General features: G+C 51.8%; 1 protein-coding gene across 1 annotated transcript in view; it reads right to left on the minus strand.

Annotated features, from left to right (window-relative positions):
• The window catches only part of COL22A1 (collagen type XXII alpha 1 chain), a 246506-nt gene that overhangs the window by 90558 nt on the left and 133362 nt on the right, over positions 1-22586 (minus strand). Inside the window, exons 24-31 of the mRNA XM_058276085.2 lie at positions 22266-22319; positions 19455-19508; positions 18395-18448; positions 13779-13823; positions 13107-13169; positions 12611-12664; positions 9265-9306; positions 4048-4080 (exon numbers count right to left, since the gene is read on the minus strand). Coding sequence (XP_058132068.1) covers positions 4048-4080; positions 9265-9306; positions 12611-12664; positions 13107-13169; positions 13779-13823; positions 18395-18448; positions 19455-19508; positions 22266-22319 — 399 coding nt within the window. The remainder of the gene's footprint in view (positions 1-4047; positions 4081-9264; positions 9307-12610; positions 12665-13106; positions 13170-13778; positions 13824-18394; positions 18449-19454; positions 19509-22265; positions 22320-22586) is intronic.

Raw genomic sequence — 22586 nt, forward strand, 5'->3', positions numbered from 1 at the left:
AGGGAGAGGAATAAACCAAGCATGCACCTCCCGGAAAGGCTAAGTGAGCTCTTTCCAGAGAACAGGATCTAGAACTGTCCACTCGGGCTGTGTCCACTCGGGCTGTGTGCTGTGAAGACAACACTGGGTTCCCAGCCACAGAGAGGACGAGGAGAAAAGGGATGATGATCTGCCTTGAGGGCGCAGGGAGCCCCGCCGGGGGGGAGTCTGAGAGCAAAGGCTCTGGAGTGCAGGAGACGCGGGCAAAGCCTGGCTGCCTTGGAAGGCAGCATCCAACATAGAGCAACATAGAGCTGGAGAGCCCGGGGGCCACTCCACACCGCCGCCCATCCGAAGGTCTTGTTGCTCTCTTCAGCCACGCTTGGGCAAGACCATGGCATCACCTGCCCGCCTGTCCTCCCTCCCAGCTAGTCTTGGGTGCCCTCTCGGAACGCATGGGGTCCTGCACCGGCTTCTTGCTCTCTTGGCCGCAGATTGCGCGGAATCTACGATGCAGATTAAGCGGCGCTTCGCGGTGCCCGCCTCGCGGCAGGTTTTCAGCAGATGCGGGCTCACTCCCTCTTCCAGAGCCTCCGTTTTCCAAGCAGCTTGAAAGAAGGCCCGGCCAGCCCTGCTCCCCGGGCTCCAGCATGTTTCCCTCTTAGGAAATTTCTCCTGGTGGGATGTGCCCAACTCTTTGGTCCTCAAAGCCATTGGCAAATAATTCCAGGAAGACGAAAGGGCTCACGGGATTACTTCAGGCTAACCATACAGAGGAAAAATCACAGGCGGGAGGCAGACAGGCTCAGGACGGGTGAGCTCAGGCCAGAGGAGGGGACCGTGGGGACTCGCAGGTGAAATGCCCAAGGCACCCCTGCCCAGGCCTCCTCCGCGGAGCCGGCACGTGGCATCAGCTCAGTTGAGGGCCGGCGAATGCGTGAGCAGCCTGGCTTCCTCCTCCCGGCAGGGCCCCACTGGTGGACTGCCCCCCGGGCAGGGGATTTCTTCAATCCGAACTCACGTGGTCTGTGGACCCCTGGTTAAGACCCCTGCTCTCCGGGTTGTGGCCCCCACACACCGTCCACTGCCAGCACCGCCTCGCGGCCTCGCCAGGCATGCTCACCAAGCCACGCGCATCCAGCCACGCGGGGACAGGGGAGTCTGGGTTTCGCTTCCACCTCTGCGTCTCCTTTCCCCTTTCTTTCTAAATTGTGCTGCAAACTTTAAAGCACCTCTAACTCCTCCTCTCTTCTGCCTCCCTCTGCTCTGTGAGGACTCAAAAGGTGCCTGAGCAGAGCAGGGAGAAGTCCAACAGAAGGACCCTCTTCAAAGTCAGCAATACCAACACGCGTTGCCATGGCGATGGAGACCGTCCCAGAGAGAGTCACGCAATAGCCCACGAAGAATCTGCATCATTTTTCTTAATAGCTGCAACTCCTTGCTCTGCACCTACAAGGGCTTCCTGGAGCTGCAGATCCTGCCGAGGTGGGGGCAGGTCAGAGTGGGGGCCCCGCTCGCAGCAGGCCCCCTTTTACAGGTCAGCGCCTCTAAGGAGAGCTGGGCGCCAAGGCCTGTCAGCAGCAGGCGGTGCTGGAGGGAGGCTCAAGGGTCACCAGGGCTGGGGGCAACATGCAGTCAGGGGTCCCTGTGGGGAGGCGGGTCGGCAGAACGGGCACCTGCTCCCTCCCGCTGACGAGCTGGCACCACCACAGCAGCACCCGGGCACGGTCTCCCTGGCCAGGATATGGGGGCGGCCAGACCCATCCCCTGGGCCATAAGCACGTCAGCAGCCCCCCGGGGTGCCGAGCGCCTGGACGGGGTGAGGAAAATGCCCAGAGCTGCACCCACTCATGTGGACGCTCTGCTCCTTCCGTTGGAGCCCCCCTCTTCTCTTGAGAGGGAGAGAGCTGGGAAGAGGATATGAGACCAAAGTAAAGAGAAGGTGTGACGTGATGTCACATAGTGGATCCCTGCCTCTGCAAGAGCCCAGCCAAGTTTTAAGTGTTTTTATATAACCTAAGGTAAATATAGTATTTGCATTTCATCTCAAAATGAGTTTTTTTAAATTTCCCCTCCCCCTTTGCAGCTTGCTTGCTGTCTGCTCTCTGTGTCCATTCGCTGCATGCTCTTCTGTGTTTTTACTTGTCTCCCTTTCTGTTGCGTCACCTTGCTGAGTCGGCTCTCCGTGGCGCTTGTGGGCCTGGGAGCTCTCTACGGCATGCAGGAGAGCCCGCCTTCACAAGGAGGCCCTGGGATGTGAACCCAGGCCCTCCCATATGGTAGACAGGAGCCCACCTGATTGAGCCCCAGCCACTTCCCCGGAAATGAGTTCTGATCTTCCTGATGTATAACTGAAGAAGCCGGGGCTCCAAACAGGAACAGAGTGGGAGAGTTTTAGGGACAGGGAGGAAGGCACTCAAGCCATGTTCCTCAAAAGGGACACCCCATTAGGCAGTGACAAGGACTGGACATGTGGGGCCCTCCTTCCCTTGAGGGGGGCAACAGCCAGAGCCCCGACACCTGTGCTCTCCTGCAGCCTCTCCCAGCTCCTCCTGCAGCCCTGGCGCCCTGCTCAGCGCCTCTGGATTTCACGTCCTCCCCTTCCCCTGGTCCCAGCGCCTGGCCAGTGGTCACTGCCCCGTTCTTCTCAACCCACAGAGGATTTTACAGAGCGTCCCACACAAGGCTACTTGGTATGGACAAAGCGCAGAGCCGCTGCTGAAATCTAGATCTCTTCATTCAAGCCTCGCAGCTGTTTCTGCTCATGGAGCAGAAAATCCAGTCTTGAGAACAGAAGAAACAAACAAAGGCAAGTCGTCTGGCCTCAGAGCTCCCAACGGCTTAAAGAGATACTTATTCTCAGAAGAGCCTTTCAGGAAACGAGGGGGAAAAATCCCTAGAGTTCGCCGTGGTGATGAGCCTTTCCTCCCTGTCCGGTGTGTCGGCCGTCAGGAGCCAGCTCATCCAGCCCCAGCACCCAGAAACCTGCCTCGGGTCATGGGGCCCCTCGGGGCGCAGCTCTGGTTCCCTGCGTGCCAGCGTCCACCCGTGGGTCCCCACTCCCTCCCGCTCTTCAGTGCTCCCCTGACTCAAACGTCCTGGCTTCCAGATCAGCAGCAGCGCTCGCATCTCTAGATTCAGAGGACCTTCCCAGGCGCCGTCAAGTCAGGAGGGTGAGCGCATGTGGGGAGGGTCTTTCCAAAAGGGGCCCACACGGGGCAGGCGCTGCCAGGAGAGCCTGCGCCTGCAGGAATGGATTCAGATTCAGCAAGTGCAGGCAGAAGGTAGGAGCGGAGGCAAGGAGCCAGGGGCTCGTCTGCCCTGGTGGAGACCTGGAGGCAGACATGGCGCTATCCGCCCTCTCCATCCTTGATGACAAAAATCAGACTTGGTTTAGGGTATGTCCAGCCTTGGGAGAAGTGCCCTGACAGTCTAAACGAAGTATGTGACCTATTCCCTTTTGCCAGGTACTTGCTATTCCACCCTCCCTTGCAGCCATGGGTTATCTGACCAACGAGACAAATAGAAAGATGGGTGTAGGGGATCCTGGGAAAGAGAGAGATTGCTGGTGGATCCCCTTCCCTCTTCTTGCCCTGACCACAGGTGTAATGTCTGGGGCTGCAGGAGCCCTTTTGTGCTCACGAGGATATCAGCATGATGAAAATGCCCTGCCGCTAAGATGGGAGAGCAGAGGAAAAGAAGAACATAGAAGGCATTCACAGACTACCGCATCAGGCCCCTCACTTCCTAAGTGAGATCATTATGCTCAAGTCCCTCGTCCTATTTTATGAATGCTGAAGACAATGGGAGTCTCTGAAGAGCTGGAAGCATGTGAATAATAAATTCAGAGAACGCTGTAAGGAGAGAAGCAGTTACCCTCCGAGGGTCAGTTACCACGAGCTCGTGGCTCAGCTCCAGGCTGCCCGAGGCCCGTGCCCACTGCGGCACGGCAGGGCCTGGAGGCCCAGCTGCCTGAGAGCTGCTCAGAACCAAGTCGCACCCTTCCTCCCAAACCCTGCTGAGGGACCCTGGCAGCACCCCCCCCCCCCCCCCCCCCCCGCTACTCACGGGCATTCTTGGGTGCGGTGTGAACAGGGATATCTGAAAAGGAAACCACAGACGTCAGACAGGGTGCACCCAGGGGCCCTGATGCTTCATCTTAAAATGTACCTCAGAGGGATCTACCAAGTGAAAGAACACAGCCTCGTGGCTTACTTTATCATTACTTTTCTTTAAAGTCAGGGAGCTGCTATTCAAGTCCCGTTGGAGTTAGGAGCCCTGGAACCGCCCTGCTTGGATTCAGACCCTAGCTCCACCACCTAAGAGCTGGGGGACCTTGGACAGCTCCATCAGCCTTGATGGGATGAAACCGCACTTCCCTCGGGGTGCTGTGAGGTGGAAACGGAATAACCCATGCTCACAAGTACAGCAGAGCTCGGGGCAATGACATTGTGCCATCCACATTTCCTGCCCGCTGTCACCAGCCACTTTGTGGCACATGCAGAGAGCAAGGGATGGAGAGCCCAGCCTGTGGCAAACCATCTCGGCATGCACACACGCCCGTGGGCTGCCCCTGCCCAGCTGTCCCATTTCACCCCCCTCTCTAAGCACTCCGTCGGCGCCCAGCCTCACCAGCAGCCTGCCTTTATATATATAGCGGCAACAAACATATAACGTAAAATTATATTTACCCTTTAAGGACTAACTCCCCATGTCTCTTTCCCCCAACCTCTGGTTAGCCTCTCACATACTTTCTGACCCACTGAATTTGCTTATTCTAGATACCAGGATAGCATAAAGTAATCCATCCTCTTCTAACTTTTGGAAAAGTTTGAGAAGGACTAGTGTTGAATCTTCTTTAAATGTTTGGTAGAATTCAGCAATGGGAGATATTAAATTATGGATTCAATGTCTTTACTTTATATAAATCTGTTGACATTTTCTATTTCTTCTTGCAGCATGTTTAGCAATTTTTATGTTTCTAAAACTGTGCCCATTTCATACAGGTTTTCTAATTTGTTGCCATACAATTGTTCAACACACTCTTTTATCCTTTTTTATTATTAATGTCTCCACTTTCATTCTTGGTTTTAATTATTTGTGTCCTCTTTTTCTTTGTTAGTAGGGCTAAAGGTTTATCAACTTTATGGATATGTTCATTAAACCAACTTAGAATCAGCTATTTTGTTGATTCCCTCTAACTTTTTATATTCTCTGTCTCATTTATCTCTGCTTTGATATTTACTGTTTCCTTCTTTCTATGGCTTTGGGTTTAGTTTGCTTTTCTTGTTCTAGTTTCCTTAGGTGTTAAGTTTGTTATTGATTTTTTATATTTCGTCTTTTCTAATGTGCATATTTTGAGCTATAAATTTCCCTCTGAGCATTGCCTTCCCTGCATTACATAAATTGTGGTATATTGTACTTTCATTTCATTCATGTCAAGGTATTTCCTAATTCCCTTGACCTTGGGATTTCTTCGTTGGCCCAATGGCTTAATAGTGTGTTGTCTAATTTCCATATATTTGTATATTTTCCAGTTTTCCTTCTGTTATTAATTTCTAACTTTATTCCATTGTGGATCAAGAATATACATTGTATGACACCAATATTTTAAAATTCATTGACATTTTATTTGTGGTCTAACATATGGTCTATCCTGGAAAATGTTCCATGTGCTCTTGAGAAAATGTGTATTCTGCTTATGTTGGTTGGAATTCTACATATGCTCACTAGGTCTAACTGGTTAATAGTGGTGTGCAAGTCCTCTACTTCTTTACTGATTTTCTGTTTATATGTTCTATCAAGTATTGAAACTGCTGCATTGAAGTCTAACTGTTATTGTAGAATTGGAGAGGTTTTCCACCACTATTTCCTCAAGCACTTTTCCTGCCCCTCTCTTTCTTGTCCTGCTGTGACTCCTGTGATGTGTAAGCTGGTGTGCTTGATGATGTCCCCAAGGCCCCTCAGGCTGTTTCTTTTTCTTCCTTCTAGTCTTCTTTATGCTACTCACACAGGGTAATAGCCACTTTTCTCATCTTCAAGTTCACTGATCCTTTCTTGTGCCAGTTCAAATCCGCTGTTCAATCTGTCTGATGAGTTTTTCCTTTCAGTTACTGTACTTGTAGCTCCAAAATTTGTTTGACTCCTTTTTATAATTTCCATTTCTTTATTTTGTTCAGACAACATCTTCCTAATTTCCTTTAATTCTTTGTATAGGGATTGCCTTAGCTCATTGAATACATTTAAATCATTGATTTAAAGTCTTTGACTAATAATTCCAATAGGTGAACTTCTTCAGGGATGATTTCTGCCAAATTACTTTTTTTCCTCTGAGTGGGCCATACACTCGTATTTCTTTGTATGTTTTATAAATGTTGGTTGAGAGCTGGACATTCTGAGTATGATGCTATTATAACTCTGGAAATCCAGTTCTCCCACTCCTCTGGGACTGCTTGGGTTATTGTTATAGTTGAGGGCTGGAGCTGTCAATTCGTGAATTTGAAAAACTATTTTTGTTCCCTAATGAGAAATGGAAAGAAACAAGAGAAATAAAAAGACACGGTCTCTTTAAGACTCCTTGACCCCTTTGGCCTGAGTGGGGTTAGAACAGTGGCCGCCCTCAGAGCTGGCCCCCCAGCAATCTGAAATAGCTGGCCCACAGCAGTGACCAGCATCAGCCTGCAGGCGCCTGCGTTTTGCAGGAATCACTCCTTACGGCCCAGCCTGGCACCAGCAAGCTGCACCAGGAGCCCGTGCTGCAGGGCTCCCTGGCTGCCTGCCGTGCGGTTGGGGTGGGGATGGTGCAAGGGAGCAGTTCACAGGTATTTACCGCACCTCACCACCCTCTTCCTTCAGCTCTTCCCTGGATGCTGCACAGTGCTCCACCAGACTCCAGAGTTTCAAAAAGAGTTGATGGAGGCAGTCCTGCCTGTCGAAGAGTTGTCTGGTGGACGGACTGATTCCTGGAGCTCCTGCCTCTGCCATCTCCCCACAGCCTTCCCTCACCAGCCTTTCAAAATTCATCCCAAGGGTCTGCCTTTCTCCAGCCTCAAATTATGTGCTTACATTTTTCCTCTTGCCTGGAACATGCTCTCCTCACCCTTCAGTCAAATACCCAAAACCCACCACCCTTCAAATCTCTTTAAACGTCATGCCTTCAAAGATCCCATCCCCCTCCACCACTGAAATCCAGATTAGATTCCCTTATCCTTCTCACTAACTACATGCTCTTCTTTTCCTTGGCAGCATTTACTACCGTTTGTAATCTGTGCTTTTCAGCGCCATTATGGGATTAGATTTTATCTCCTTGGCTAGGCTGCAAGCTCCATCAGGTCAGGTTGTGCCAACACCTGGCTCAGGAGGCACTGGGAAAAAAGTGAAAGGGCAAAAGGACCCAGTGTTCTAGCTCTACAACACAATGGGTTCAAACGGAAAGGAGAAAAAGAAGCTTCATATACTTTGCTCTATATGTTCTCAATCCCAGTCTCCTCTCCAGAAGAAACCATTGTTTATTAGTTCAGCTAATTTTTTTTAGACTTTTCATTACACATTCCTATACAGTTATGAATGCATAGAAATACATAACTTCATGTGAGCATAATGAAGATGGGACAGTTAATATACCATTATCTACTGTTTACATTTATTAATTCATATATTCTTTACAATCACCCTTAGAAGTACATTATCTGTTTTCCCCCGTTTTATAGATAAGAAGACTGGAGGACAGAGAAGTAAACTATGTAATGACATTCACAAGGCTAGTAAATGTCACAGCAGGTCTTGACGACAAAAGAGGCTACAAAGCCAGAGTCCCTAACCTTAACAGACACAACAGCCTACAACTTGATTTTTTCATTTAATTTTTCTTGGGTATCTTTATATTTTCAAGATGGTATACACAGTGTGCATGTGTCTGTGCGTCTGTGTGTTTGTCTGTCTGTGTGCTTCAATTTATTTACTTTATAAAGTAGGAGCCCATGATATGGATACTCTGAGGTTTACTTAATTCTATGTTATGGTCATGTAGGTTGCTTCTAAATTTTCAGCATTATATGCAAAGTGATAATATATATCCCTGTACAAAATTTTATTAATACATGTGCAACTATTTCTCTAGGCTCAACTAGACACAAAATAGCTAAGCTAAAGCATAGCCACTTTTGGATATATTGATAAGTAACTGCCAAGTAGCTTTTCAAACCGACAGTGTCAATTTGTGCTCCCACCAAAGGATCTGAGAACATTCATTTCCCTGCATGCTTGCCATCATGGATTGTTCTCTCTTCTGACTCTATATTTCAGGTGCTGAGATTCTTCTAACATCCTTGCAATATAGCAGAGTCTCGTTTTGGTGGGCACGTGTGTGGGTGGGAGAAGATGGAGATATAGAATCTGGAGATATAGAATAATGACCTAGCTTAGATGAAAACCACAGAATGAGAATCTTGGCCCTCCTATGAATTGGTTCTGCTCCTGACATCCACACTGAGGCAGTCCCTGTGCTGGTAAATGACGAAACCCTAATCACTCGTGCGCTCAGGCCCAGTGCCTGCAGCCATGTGCAACTTCCCTGAAATCAACTGCTCAAAGGAGAGATTCTGGAGCTTGGGAAGAAATAGTAAAACAAAACAAAACGAAATCTAACATATGCCTCCATGATAGAATTCTTGGGAATAATATAAATAAAAGCCAGAGTAGTAATTATTTTATTTTATATTTATTACATGCCAGGAACTGTGCTGACTACATCATATTATTTCAGTTACTTTCATGATAACAGTGCAAGATAGCTGGGTATCATAATTATATTTTTACTTCATTTTATTTTTTACAGGGAAGAAAACTGAGTCTTTCAGAAATTAAAAATGCGAAGACCACAAAGCTGGTGAATGGCAGAGCTGGGATTCAAACCCAGTTCTTCCTGACTCTAGAGAAAGGGCCATGGCTGTGGATCCCTACAGCCATCTTACCCTGGGCATATTGTTTCTCCTCTGTGAGCCTCAGTTTCCCCATAGGTGACAGATGGATATGCACTTTCAGTGCCTAGCACATATTCTGATCAAAAGTAACCGTGCTTAGTGGATAAGATACATCAGTAGTCACAGACGTTTCTTAGAGAAGCTCACACATTGATCATATTGCTGAGATATATGACCTTGGAATGGACTGAGCTATTGGCAAACCCTAATAAGATGTTTATCACCCAGCAGTGTGTGTGGGGGGTGGCACTCAATGCCTTGGGAATTTAGAGAAGCAGAGAGGATCAGAAGCAGAGTAACTTACAGTTCCAGGTACCCCAGGGGGGCCTGCTGGGCCAGCTTCACCCTGCATGAAGAAATGGAAAATAAACGGCCATTAATCCTCCTGCCAGCTGTGCTCACCTTGGGACAGGCTGAAAGCACCACCTTTCCCCAGGCAACGGGACCACCCAGCCTGTATCTGCCTTAATAGTAATAGACAGATTCCAAATAGCTGAACATTTCAGACATATGGAAACAGTATGCTTTGAGCGCTACCCATTATGATATGTGCAAATCATGTATACTGCTATAGATGACTCCATGGTCTGACCATAAAATTATCCATTGTCCATCTTCAGTTGATGGACATTCAAATTGTGTTCAACTTGTAATTGCAGTCAGCGCTGCAGCCAACATCCCTGCGTGTGTGCTCTGGACGCAAGGACCACGTGAGAAGTTCAGCTGCCCCGGAGACTCCAGGGGGCCCCATCCCAACCCCCACCCCACCCCCGGGGCCTGAGGGTGTTGGTCAAAGTATTTTACATGCATTAACTCATTTAATCTTTCTATTACTAGAAATGCCTATAAGGTAGAGACTTTGGTAGCCCCATCTCATATATGAGGAAATTGAAGTATAAAATCATTAATTAACCTGCCCAAGTGGCCCAAGTGAACTCAGGACCCATGCTCTTAGATATTGTGCTATAGTGCCTTGACTAAAATTCCAGAAGCCTAGGAGAGAAAAATACTTTCTCAGGACTGTTATATCTGGTGGTACCCAAGTTTAAGTCAAGTTCCACATCCAATCTCTCCTAAAGCAATTTCATTTACCCCAAGACAGGCAAATGATCCACCTTGAACGTTTCCTACTCAAACAAGTGCCTGGATGTAAGAGTGCAGGAGGCGAGGCGTGCGTCCAGCAGGGGGTGCTGACGGCTGCCTTCAGGTAGGGTCTGTCCTTAGGGCTGTGAGGCTGGGGCGGGTGCAAGGGGTGGACTGGGGAGCCTCCTAGCAGCTCTCGGACCCCGGGGAAGCCACCCCGTTGAGGGGGCCCGTGAGTTTGGGAGGTAATTTGACGGGCGCAGGTGCAACCTGAGAGTCCAGCTCTCCAGAGAGCTCTTCCAGCTCTCCAGAGAGCTCTTCCAGCTCTCAGCGGCCTCTGCTGGGGAAGGAGCATCATTCTTACCCTACGCATGAATGAGCTTCGTGGGGGAGACACTGGGGTGGGGGCAGAGGCGGGGGGGGGGGGGGCGGGGCCAGGCCTGGTCAGCAGGGGCAATGTTCTGTCTTACTGGGGATTTTTTGACAAAATTGTCCACTGTGTATTCCCTGGAGGAAGAGCAGGGCCAGCCTCGTTCCTGGGAAGCCTGGCTGCGAATCTGCGGCAGCCCCGGCAAGTCTGCCAAAGCAATAAAAGGGGTTTTATGGTCCCGCGAAGCCTCTGCACTCTGGAGACGAGTTTTTCAAATAAAAATTGCATTTCTGGAAAGCTGATGAAAGCAGCCGGCCGGCCGGGCTTGCCCTCGCAGCCCCCTTTCCATCCCGGGCTCCCTATTTGTCCATCGCAGGTCTGTCTAGAGCAAAGCCCTGGCCTCGTGGGGGACTGGGGGACGCCCCTGGTCAGCCCCGAAAGGACAGGGCAGAGGGAAGGGGGGGCAGCCTCGCCAGGACACTGTGCAAGGGCTGGGGGGGTGTTTACTTTCCTGGGGCGCCACAAGGGGCTGGTCCACGGCGTGGAATTCACAGTCAGGAGCCAGTGCCCTGGGGCTACCCCGGCAGCGCCAGCAGGGATGCCACCGCGTTCAGTCCCCCGGCCCTCGGCACCCCCGGTTTCCCTGTGCCTCGGGAGGGGCTGTCTGTGGGTAACCGTGGCCCCCCTGGGGTGCCGTGAGGACCGGCTCAGTCACCGTCGCCCCAGGGCTCGCGGAGCGGAATGGAGCAGCCCACCCACAGGCCACCTGTAAGCAGCCGCGACGGGGGGGCTGGCAGAAACATTCGGGTGAGCCAGCCGGGGCCAGGGAGGTAGCACCGGGACGAGACCCCACCGGCGCAGGACCCCGCAGCAGGGCTCTTTCCTCTGGACTGCAGGCAAACCCGCGCCCCAAAAGGGGGGCTGCATGTGTACCAAGTGGTCATGGGACGAGAGGCGAATTGGCAGAAGCCGAGCACCAAGCGGCCAGCAGGGGCAGCTGTGCGGTGGCCTGCCCGGAGCAGGTATCTTAGCTGGGCGCACCCACCACCCCATGAGACCCCAGGCTCCCCACGACCAGGCCTTGCTCACTCTTGCTTTTCTTTGTTAAACAATACGTGGCCGAGGGAGTGGACGCATCCACCCTGAGCTGCAAGGGGTGAGGGTCGGAAGGTGCTTTGGAGTCACGTGGGCGTACCACAGGCTCGGGGGTGAAGCGCGGGAGTGCGCCTCCGTGGCCGCCCTCCGCTGCAAGTCAGTTGTGTGAGCTTGGGCGAGTTCTGTGCCTTAGCCCCTTCCTTTGTAAAATGGGGATTAACATAGAAACGACTTCATAGTTCATTGTGAGGACGATTATAGGCACAACAAACGGAAAGCTAAAGAAACCACGACTTGCGGAACAGATGAATTGCCCGAGAAACCACAGCTTTCGTGCCAACTGTCTAAGCTCAGACCGTGTGAGCAGAAGCTCACTTGGAGTCGTGTGTCCCAGAAAGCAAAGGCCACAGGCAAACTGTGGGGACACACATGGACCTGACAAGAGCCTGAGTCGGGCACCAAGGAAACCTCGGGCTCCCCAGTGGGCAGGTTCTCCCACGTTCCCACCTGGCACCCTCACGTGACCTGGGTCTAAAACCACCCCTCGGCCGACTGCTACCCAACGCGGCCTTGGGCCCCGAGCGGCTCGGTTCACGCGGCTGAGCCCACAGGCCGGCGGCCCCTCACCTGGGGCGACCCCCAAGTCCCAGCCTGTCCTTTGACCACAGCTGGTTTCTCCGGGGCTTCGCCATGAAGCACTCCTTAGGGGAGCCCCGTAAGTCAGTGCGCACCCCGTCTTCAGCCCTGTTCTGGATAAAGGCCGTGGCCTGTCCCTCTTTGGGGCGTGTTTCATAAAGTGCCACTCTTCGCCGCACGTCTGCCAGGACCTCGCAGGCGGTGAGTGGACTCCGGGGGCTTCTGGCCACGGCCGGGAGAGGCAGAACCTGAGTCAAGCTCCTTTCTGGAGCCTTGGGCAAGTCTAGAAACCTCTGAGCTGTGAAATGTGCTTGTTGATCAATGCAGCCCCTTGGGGAGGGGGATGGCCCAGCCCAGCGCCCCGGGAGGCCGATCTTCAGCCACGCAGCTCAAGGTGCACGAACAGGATACAAAGACCTGCAGGAGCACAGCCCTGGAGGATGGGAGGAGAGCAAGCAGCCCCTACCTTATCGCCCCGGTCGCCTTTCAGTCCAGGAAGTCCCAGGCCACCTGCTTCTCCCTGTAGCACAAGATCACATTAGAAAAGTTACAACTGAAACAATTTGATACCTGCCTCTTCCAGGGAAGAGCAATATGACCTTGGGCAAAATGTTTCTTACTTCCTCCCTGCCCTCCCACTATCATCAAACCGCCACCATGAGGCTAGATTCGGGGGCTGTGCCGGCAGGTGAGTGGGGGTGAGAGCTACAGATGACAGCCCCGCCCGCCCCCTCGTTCCCATCACCATCCCCTGAGTTGCTCCACCCCTTCCGGAGAGCTCTGACAGGTACTGTTCTGTTGTTTCAGGTCATGGACTACAAGAGCCTCCTGCCCCTTCCATAGACACGAGGCCAACCCTGTCTGACCCCCCCCCCCCGCCCCCAAGGGCCTGGAATTCCAGAGGGGGCTGCATTGCATGGGCACAGCTGAGGGCCTTGATGCAAGGAAGCCGCTGTCCTTACCTGCTCTCCTTTCTCTCCCCGCATGCCTGGGAATCCTGGGGCCCCTGGGAAACCAGCCTCTCCCTGCAAAAACAAAATGGCAACTTCTGCTCACTAGGCTCCCATTATGGAGGCCTCCTAAGAGCCATGCTGCTTTCCAGCCCCCAAGGGATCTCCTGGTTTAGTGGGAGCCGCACGGAAAGCAAAGCAACCGAGAAAGGGGAATCCTAGAGCATGTGTTCCTTGGGGCACCCCCAGGCTCTCTCCCTCCTCGGCCATCTCCTCTCCTGGAAACTTATCTTCACCCTGTTTGGCAACCATCTCCTAGCCATCCTTTAGGACACAGCCACGATGTTCCTTCCTCACCATCTTTCCTGACATCCCAAAATCTGAGTGAGTGGTCCTCCCCGATGCCCACCCTCACCTTCATGCCACCACTCACTGCACCTGCTCAATGGCTCTGCAATGGCCAGTTTATCTTGGTTCATGGTTGAAAGCCCAGTGCCCAACACAGTGACTGATAAAATAGGAGATGCTGATAATTACTGAAAGAATGAATGAATGAATGAATGTGTGAAATAGTTAATTCCTCTGTGCTTTTAAACAACTGCTACAAGGCCTAGTCTATAATAATAAATGAATGAATTGAATTGGAATGAATGAATGAATGAATGAAGGCATGAACAAACAGACCTTCTGTCCAGGTCGGCCGGCTAGACCCTGCTCCCCAACTTCACCCTGGAGACAGAATAAGGGAAACAGCATTATTTTCCATCGCCACTCATTTAGAAGGCTCTCATTCCCCAGTTGGCCCCACCAATCCCTGGCACAGGTCAGGGCTCTGGACTTTCTAGTACGTGGCAGGTTATAGGCACAAGAGCCATGGCTACGAAAGCCAGGGTAGTTAGGATTTCTGGAGAGAGGGGTTCACTCTGTCTTTTGCTTTCCCCAAAGGAAACAGTTTCTGGAATCATGTTAACAGTTTAAACAGGTTGAATCCATCTGTTCTGAATCTAAAACTTACAATTCAAACCAATGAGGAGACAAAATCTACAGCTGTGCTTCTGAGAAACACAGACCCCCATGCTGGTTCCAAAACGAAGGCAAAGCTGCAAGGAACTTCTCCAAGCTGCCAGGCTGTTCCGGGACTGGGTTGAGACTCGTGGTAAACCCAGGCTTTCATTAGGGGCAGGTAAGCGCATTCTTTCCTCTCTCTCCAGTGGAGAGTTAGGGTAATGGCACGTCTTGGAAGAAAATCACTTAAATGTCCAAACTTACACTGGAAAGTGAGCCTCAAACAGGTACGCATTGGCCCTTGAAGCACGGATGAGGTGTTGCTCTCAACCACTAGGCTCTGAGCACCCTTCTGGGGTCAGGCTGAAGTGGGGCGCAGGACCCACAGGGCTCCATCTCCCCTCTCGTCAGGCTGCTGTGCTTATAGGAACTTACAAATCCCTGACGCAAAGAGGTGGGAGGGGGGTAATTCCTACCCAACCGCATGTCTTGAATATCCCTAACTTCTTTAATGACATTAATTCCTAATATATTTTAAACTATGGAGTAAAATCTTTGGTGTGGATTTTTATAAGGATATGTATTTCAGATGAGTTTCCAAAGCATTCTTTGGGGTTAATATATTGTATACTGGTATACCTCATCCCCCTGCTCAGACGGAAATATTTTAAAATAAACTAAAATAATGCATTAAAACCCTATATTGAAAGGGGGGCACTGTTGAAATTCCAGGGGAACCTGTATTATTTTTTCATTTTACATTGTTGTCTGGAAATATACATTAACTGATCTGGAAATAAGGGTATGTGAAGTATAATGTATTGTCTTCCTGACAATCAAATGGATTTCGTAAGCTTTGGGGAGGCTGCTTGCCAAAGACCAATTTAATCCTATTTGATTTTCATCATTAAGAGCAGAGAGGACGCAGAGAGTGGAGTCGAGTACAGCACCTCATTCCATAGCTGCAGTGTGTCCAGAGGATGAGTAGTTCTTGAGAGGTAAACTGCAAGTCACCGAGAGATGACAGTGCCTCTTCCCAAATCATGGAGGAAATGCCCCTCACACTGATTCATCAGAAAGTAATGAAAGCTTTTCCTGCATTTAAGTCCCTCAAAAACAAGTTACTACGAGTAACATGAACACAAAGTCTTCTTACTCTGGGGTAGTTTAAATATTAGATATGTTGTTTATTTCCCTATTAAATCAAAGAAGTCCTGACATTTCTTCAACTACACATTCTCTCTCCGACCACCTCTCACATGTGCGTCCTCGGTTATGGTTCAGAAAACACGTTCAGGGCGGGTGTCCGTTGGTTTCCATCGGCCAGACGTCAGGTCAGTACAACGCCTCTCGGCTAAGCCAAGGAGCTGGGGGTTGCTGGGGCGCTGTGCCCTAGGAACCCGCATTCTGGAGCAGGGGGATTATTCATGGAACCAGACACGGGGTCTGGAGAAAAAGGGCTGCAGGTGGACGCAAACAGTTACTGCAGGCGTCCCTGGGATAGGCCACTTACTGTGTCTCTTTTGTTCCCTGTGATCTTACCAGTACCCCAAGAGTTCCTGGCTCATGATGGGAGTTCCGGGAAGATAAGATGCATGAACAGGACCCAGGAATGAATGAATGAATGGGCAAGCAGTGCACATTCACCCACGGATTTCCCAAGCGCTATGCCAGACTCAAATGGGACTGGAGGCAGCAGCAGTCCCGCTCAGCAGAGAGGCAGGCAAAAGAAAAGAAACTGAAAGCATTGTTTAGAATAAGCCTGCACTTGATCCTGCATTTCTTGTGTCACAGGGGAACCGGTGTCTGGAGTCAGCACACAGGGAATTTCTAGGTGCACTCCAATTCTCCCATCAATTCCTAATGTTCCCAAGCACAATTAGTAAGAATTACTCTAATGGAACTGTGCAAATTCTTGTCAAATTGTCACTTTAAATCTTCAAGGATGGTAAGAAATTTGCAGTGGGAATTGCTTCTTGCACGCTGAGAAAGGAGCGAGGGCTGCGTTTCGTTAGGAGGAAGGTTTGAAGACCATCTGAAGTGCTTCCCTGAATCTATGCTGTGAAGCCAAAGGGACGTGGAGGGAGGATGCCGCTGCTTCTCTACTTCTCCAAGCGGCTCTGCAAAGCCCAGAAGCATCTGTCCATCCCGCCAACCAGCTCCATTCTCTGAGGGGACTCTTATCAGTCTTGCATCTGTGACTTGTCCAATCTTCTTGGAAAACAATTTTCATCTTCAGTTGGCACTTGGTTAAAATAAGGTAAGAATAGCCCATGCTAGGTCTTGCCTGGAGCTAGAGTGCGTTTTCAAGGAGCATCATAATTGTAAAAATATGTATATTTGAAAAATTTTCAGAGATATGGTTCCTACATTTTAGCACTAAAAGTCAAACAAAAATGACACATGGGAGGTGTACCACTAGACTTCTCTGTTTGAAACATTCGATCATTAACAAATGTCAGAAATATAAAACACATGGATTGAAAGCTTAGAGCACCCCCTCAGGGAACCTCTAATTTCATCCCACCACTTAACGTGATCAATTGACTTCATCTGTAGAACGGTGCAAGGGAACTTGATGGAAACAGATAATTTCTGAAGACTTTTGACAAGAATCTTGAAATTCATGTAGTATAAGCCTGGCGGCATTTGCTGAATCTCAAACTTGAGAGAATACAACGGTAAGGTATGGTTGACTCCATAAAATCCATGGAGTTGAGAATGGAAAAGAACAGCCAAAAACGCAAATGTTTTAAGCCTTTCTTGAAAAATGACAGAATTTCACTAACAACACTTGATGTAACCACACACACACACGACCACCCCAGTATCCGATGGATAAAACTCAGCGAATTACATATTACTACATTTCATTGATTTGAAGGACCTTATTAGTATTAAAAAAAACCCACAGGTATTGAATCTGAAAAGAGGAAGGGCCTGTTGTACTTGAAAGTGGCAATGGGCTCATTGGGAAATTGAGGGAGAATAAGGATCAATTCTTAGAATTTAGCATCCAGGAAATCGGCTGTTTTATAGTGGATCTTGAGGAAGCTCTTTCCATAGACCGAGACCACCTGAGTATGCCTGACACAGTGTGGGTGCAAATTAGCTGTTGTCTTTCTGCCTTGCTTTTCATTTGGTCTACTAAAGAGTGACCACTTTTTTTTTTTTTAGGAGGTTCCGGGTATTGAACTCAGGGCCTGGTACCGGGGAAGCAGGCGCTCAACCATTTGAGCTACCTCTGCTTCCCAAGAATGATCACTTTTTGAAAAAGTCCGGCCCAAGGATGTCCTATCAGCACCTGGGCTAGCCAGCAAGGCTGAGAGGTGACCCCTTCCAGGGGGTCGGCATCGCACGGTGTGAGCCCAGGCCACCCCTCTGTGTCACGGGGCTCCATCCTGCACACCGGCTAGTGCTTTAGCATGCAGAGGATGAGGACTGGTCACTGCAGAGAGGGCGGTGGGGCCGGTGGAGGGAGCAGCAGTACCCTTCATGCATGCGCCTGTCTGGCTACTATCGGAACCAGGGTGCTCACGCATACGCATGCATGTGGCCCAGCCCCATCTGTGCTCACTACAGTGCGCCCAAGCCAAAGCAGAGAACTAAGCTGGGGTCAAGATGGCCCAGGCCCCGAAGCCCATCAGGAAAGCCGTGCAGCGAGTGGACGTTCCTGGACCGCGGCGAGGGCACAGGTCAGCAGCACCAACGCGCAGCCTGGGGGGCCACTCTGCCCACTCCGCTGCGTGGTCTCTGTTTTGCCGTCAGATCCACTTTCACCCTTCTCCACCCGCTCTGCGCCCAGGGCAGGCCCCTCTGGACCTCACCAGCTGGGCTCCCTCGCCTTTGGACCTTCTGCAGGGCTCAGCCACTGGGCAGCAGTGGCAGGAGGTGACAGCTAGGAGAGTAAGCCACGGTTGCCCCGTGCTCCTTCCCTGCCCAGCCCAGGGCAGGCGGTGCCTGTGTCCTTCCTCCCAAAGCCTTAGCTCTTACTGAGGGGCTTTCTCCTCCAGCTCCAGGGCTTGCTGGGTGCCACGACCCACCCCCGCCCCCTGCCCCCTGCCCTAGGGATGGAGTGGCTCTCTGGGATGGCCAGCCGTGGGGCAATCCCATCCAACATCGGTTGTTGGATTCTCTTAGCCCTGCCCATATCCTTTTAAATAGCCCCTTTTCAATGGTCCCATTTGTTTCCTGGCAGACCCTGACTGATACAGAGGAGTCTACGCCCAATAAGATGAGGTTCTGACACAAACCCCGAGGGTATCAAAGAGAATAAAAATCATAACGGGCCATACCCGAAGGCCAGGTTTTCCAGGTAGACCATCATCCCCTCTTTCTCCTGGTTCTCCCTGTGGAGGACACAAATGTAAAGTTAGTGGGGAGGGGCCGAGTTTGGATGAAGCACACGTGGTACTCGTTACGGGCTGGAAACCGGGAGAACGCTTGCCCTGAGGTGCTTCTGAATGCCTTGGATTCTGCGTGATTGCTGAACTGGGACTACCAGAAATGCCAGCTCTTACCTCCACCTAGGTTACGTATTAGGCAGCATGACTTTTGATTTTTTGATACAAAATAACTGTGTATAAACTATGCTGTTCTCTTTTTGAGAGATGTGGAGTACGGAAGATGTGACCTATGTGTTTCTGAGAATACAAAGTGATTGTTTAGCCATTATCTTTCCTCTTGAAAGAAAAAGTAGAAAGACAGAGATTTACATAAAATACCCATACATTTGAGTTAAATCCATGCTTATTCTCTGTTTTGTTATCAAAAAGTTGAGTTTCTAAGTCTGCTTTTTGAAAAGGACTTTGCATTTTTCATAGCATTCCAGAGTTTCCTTTAATAGTTGTCTTTTAAGGACTCTTAACGTGCATACTTTAGCCTACAAGTGTTTGCTCTGAAAGAATAAACTTTATTTGCTAAAATACTTGTTGTAAATATTTGTAATTGTTCCTTTGAAGCTGTAAACTGTGAGGACCAGGAGGTTGTATTTCCTTCCCAATTTATATTTAATGTCTGTTACTTAATGATAGTACGATAATGAGCCCCACCAGGATATGCTTTTAAAATTGAAATCTCTTATTAAGTAAGAGGATCTGAAGGCTTTATCTTTCCTTGCAAATAAAATAGAGGCATATTTCTAACCTGAAAGCCCACAGCTTCCAAATTCTTCCCCTGTTATCTAAGTGGAAACAAAATGTTCGCCCACAGCTGACCTTGCAAATCCAAACATCTCAACCTAGTCCTGATCAAAGGCCCCAGCAATGAACTTATTTTAAAATTCACCCACAATCAGGAGTCTTGCGCGGCTGTGCTTTGGGTTCCCAAACCCACGCTGAGCCCAAGAATACCGACCTTGAGTCCTGGCTGGCCTGGTGGTCCGTTCAGCCCATCCTTTCCAGGAGGCCCCTAGGCCAAGAGGGAAAAGATTAACCTAAAGGCACATTTAGGGAAGCACTCCGTGAAGTCACTTCCGGCCTGGAGCTGACTTGGCAGTTGGAAACTGGAGGCACGGGCCTCCCTGCGTTCTCCGCTGTGCTGGCTCCGCGGTGCCCGCGGGCTCCAGCGGCCCGGGGCTTTCTCTGCGTTCCGCCAGCCCCCTGCTCAACGCCCTGCTACCAGTGCCAGCGGGCGTGAGGGGTGGGTGGGCTGCTCAGGCCCCTTCTGATGGTTCTACTTTTGCCCCCAGCTTCCTGAGGCCCCTGGGGACTGCCCACACTACCCCCATGCTCTCCTTTCTGAGACGGCTTTGTCCTTTTTCCCTCTTCCCGCTGCTGTCCTCCCTCCCATTTGTCCCTCCAGATTACAGCGCCAATCTCCTGGCATGGTTGCCCTGATTCAATCCCGTCTTTTATTTCTACTGACAGCAGTATGGCCTTCTGTGTTGTATTTTCCAATCCAAGGTGCCGCCCCCACCCCACCCCTCCACCTGGGGCAGGTGTTACTGCGGCTGAGAAAGACTCAGGAAGGCCAAGTGCCTTACCCAAGGTCGCACAGCTAGTCTAGGGACCCACAAAGTTTCAACCTGGGTCCCCGGCTCCGCCTCCAGCACTCCTCCCACCAGCTGCTTGACACTCTCCTTTTTCTAAGCACCTTACTGGATGCAGGAGGTGCACATGTGCCCCCACATGACTGATGTAAGAGAAATGATTTCTCCCTGCCAGAACAGCTCGGATACTCTTATTGGGCATTGCTTTGGCAGCTGTAAGGGCTACTTCCCAAGTTATACCTTTTCATGACCCTTGTGAGTCTTCTCCCCACTGAAGCCCCCGCCCCCCAGTGAAAGGCTCCCATCGCCCCGCCTCTGCAGCCCGGACCTGGAAAGGAGAGCCCACCTGCACACCGCAGGTGTCCAGGCGTCTGGGAGGTGGAGGGGAGGCTCACCTGGGGTCAAGGACAAGGGTCAATGGAAGCACGGTCTTGGGGAGAAGCAAATACCACCGCCAGGGGCGGCGCTTCCAAGCCCCCGTGGGCGCAACCCCCAGAGCCTCTGCGGCTCTTGGCTCCTGCAAGCCCCTCCCTCTTCTGAATATTCATATTGAATTATCTTCTCTTTATGAACCGACTGGGTCAAATCAGACTGTTCATTTGTGCGGTCCCCCACAGCGGATAGCCACTCCGTAACGCCGGCTGCTGTCCTGCAGGTGGCCAGGCTCCAGACGGCAGGGCAGGTGTACTCCTGCTGGCGCTTGCACGCCAGGGCCCTGCGTCTCCCGCGGGCGCCCTCTGGCGGGGTGCGCAGGGGCTGCGCGGAGCTGGAGTGGGGGGCCGCAGCCTCCACCGCCTCCTGGACGCCTCCACCCAGGGCGGTGCCAGGTGCTGCGCGCTCCGCTTCCCTCTGCCCGCGGCGCGCTCCGCCAGCAGCGCCGAGGGTCGCTTACACCGCCCCGATCCTTCCTGGCCCAGAGCCTCCCAAAGGGGGAACTGGTCCTACGGGGAGCAGAGGTTCCTGTGGGGAGACCCTCGCTCTGCCAAGGACAAGGTCCCCTGGCGTCAGAGCCTCAGAGGCCACCCCTCTTCTGCCCTCAAGAGCAACATGCCCAAACCTCCTGGAGAGGTGTTTGTTTTTGTTTTTGTTTGTTTGTTGTTTTTGAGGTACTGGGGCTGTTCCTTGTACATAGGAAGCTGGCGCTCAACCCCCGAGCCACATCGGCTGCCCTGAGTTGGTTTTTTCACTCGTTGGCTTGCTGTTTGCGGGGTTTTTGTTATTTTCAGGAAGCACCAGGCACCCAACCCAGGACCTCCCATGTGGGAAGCAGGCGCTCAACCACCCGAGCCGCATCGGCTCCCCGCCTCTCATCTTAAGCGTGGGCAGGCAGTAGCGTTTGCTGAACTCCACCCTCAGAACTTAAAATACGGTCTGGAAGGCTCCCGGCCCCCCAGCCTCTTCTCAGGGTGGGGGTCACCTCCAGGAAGACAACAGGAAGAGCTCCGCCACTCCCGGACCGCTTCCCGCGTCGCACCCATTGCCAAGGGCACCTTGGAAAAGCAGAGGGCCTCGGGACTTGTCTGTGGGGGCCGCACCCCCCACCCTGCCTGAGCAGTGGGAGCGAGTCCAGGAGGGGGGCGAGAAGTCCCCACGGCGGGAGGAAGAGAGCAGGCTGGGCGCCGAGGGGCGAGGGGCGCCCTGTCGGCCGAGGGGCACGCTGTCCGCTCAACGGCGGGGCCGCTGGCCGGGGCTTGAGGGCCCCGCTCTTCCTGGGGCAGCGGCCTGGCCCCAGTGGTGGACGTGTTCTCGTCCTCTGCCTGTCATCCCCGTTGCTGTGGCCGTTTTTATAAAAGACCCTTGGAAAGACGCCCTGTCCGCTGAAGTGCGCGCTCCTCCGCGGTCCCACTGAGGCCTGGCCTTAATCCATTCGCCTGGAGGCCACAGGAAGAGAAGCCAGTGGCCAGAGAAGGCCACGGGGGCAAAGCCAGAAGCCAGCGGAAACCGGAAGGGCAGGCGCCAGGCCATCACCACGTGACGGGAGGTGAGCCCGGGGACCCCAGGGACCCCAAGAACTGCACAGGAGTCCTGCCCGGCAGGCTTTCGGGAGAAAGCACAGCCTTGCTGATGCTCTGATCTGGGGCTTCTCGCCCCAGGCCACCGGCCAGGCAGTCCCTGTGGTTGAGCCAGCCCGCTGAGTGCACCGAGGCGGCGTGGGGAGGGGACGCCCCGCCGCTCACCGCTTGCCCGGGGTGCCCAGGCTTTCCTGGGAAGCCGATCTCTCCAGGTAAGCCCTGAAAAGGAAAGCACAGGGAGCCGTCAGTCGCCCTCTTCCAGCTCCAGAGCCTTCCTCCCACGCACGTCTCTGCCTCTTCCAAGGCACCGACGGCTGTCCTGCAGGGTGACCATCCATAGGTGGCGCCACTGTGTACAGGTGGGGTTGACAGACCTCTGAAGTTAGAAGTCCTGCTCCCTAGGCCCCCATCTATATTCATTTCACCTGCTGGTGGAAGGACCTGCCTCCCCCTGCCTACTGCTGGGGGTCTTTGGCCCCCTCCCCC

Source organism: Dasypus novemcinctus, chromosome 14 (assembly GCF_030445035.2).
Source record: "Dasypus novemcinctus isolate mDasNov1 chromosome 14, mDasNov1.1.hap2, whole genome shotgun sequence".
Classification (NCBI taxonomy): Eukaryota; Metazoa; Chordata; class Mammalia; order Cingulata; family Dasypodidae; genus Dasypus; species Dasypus novemcinctus.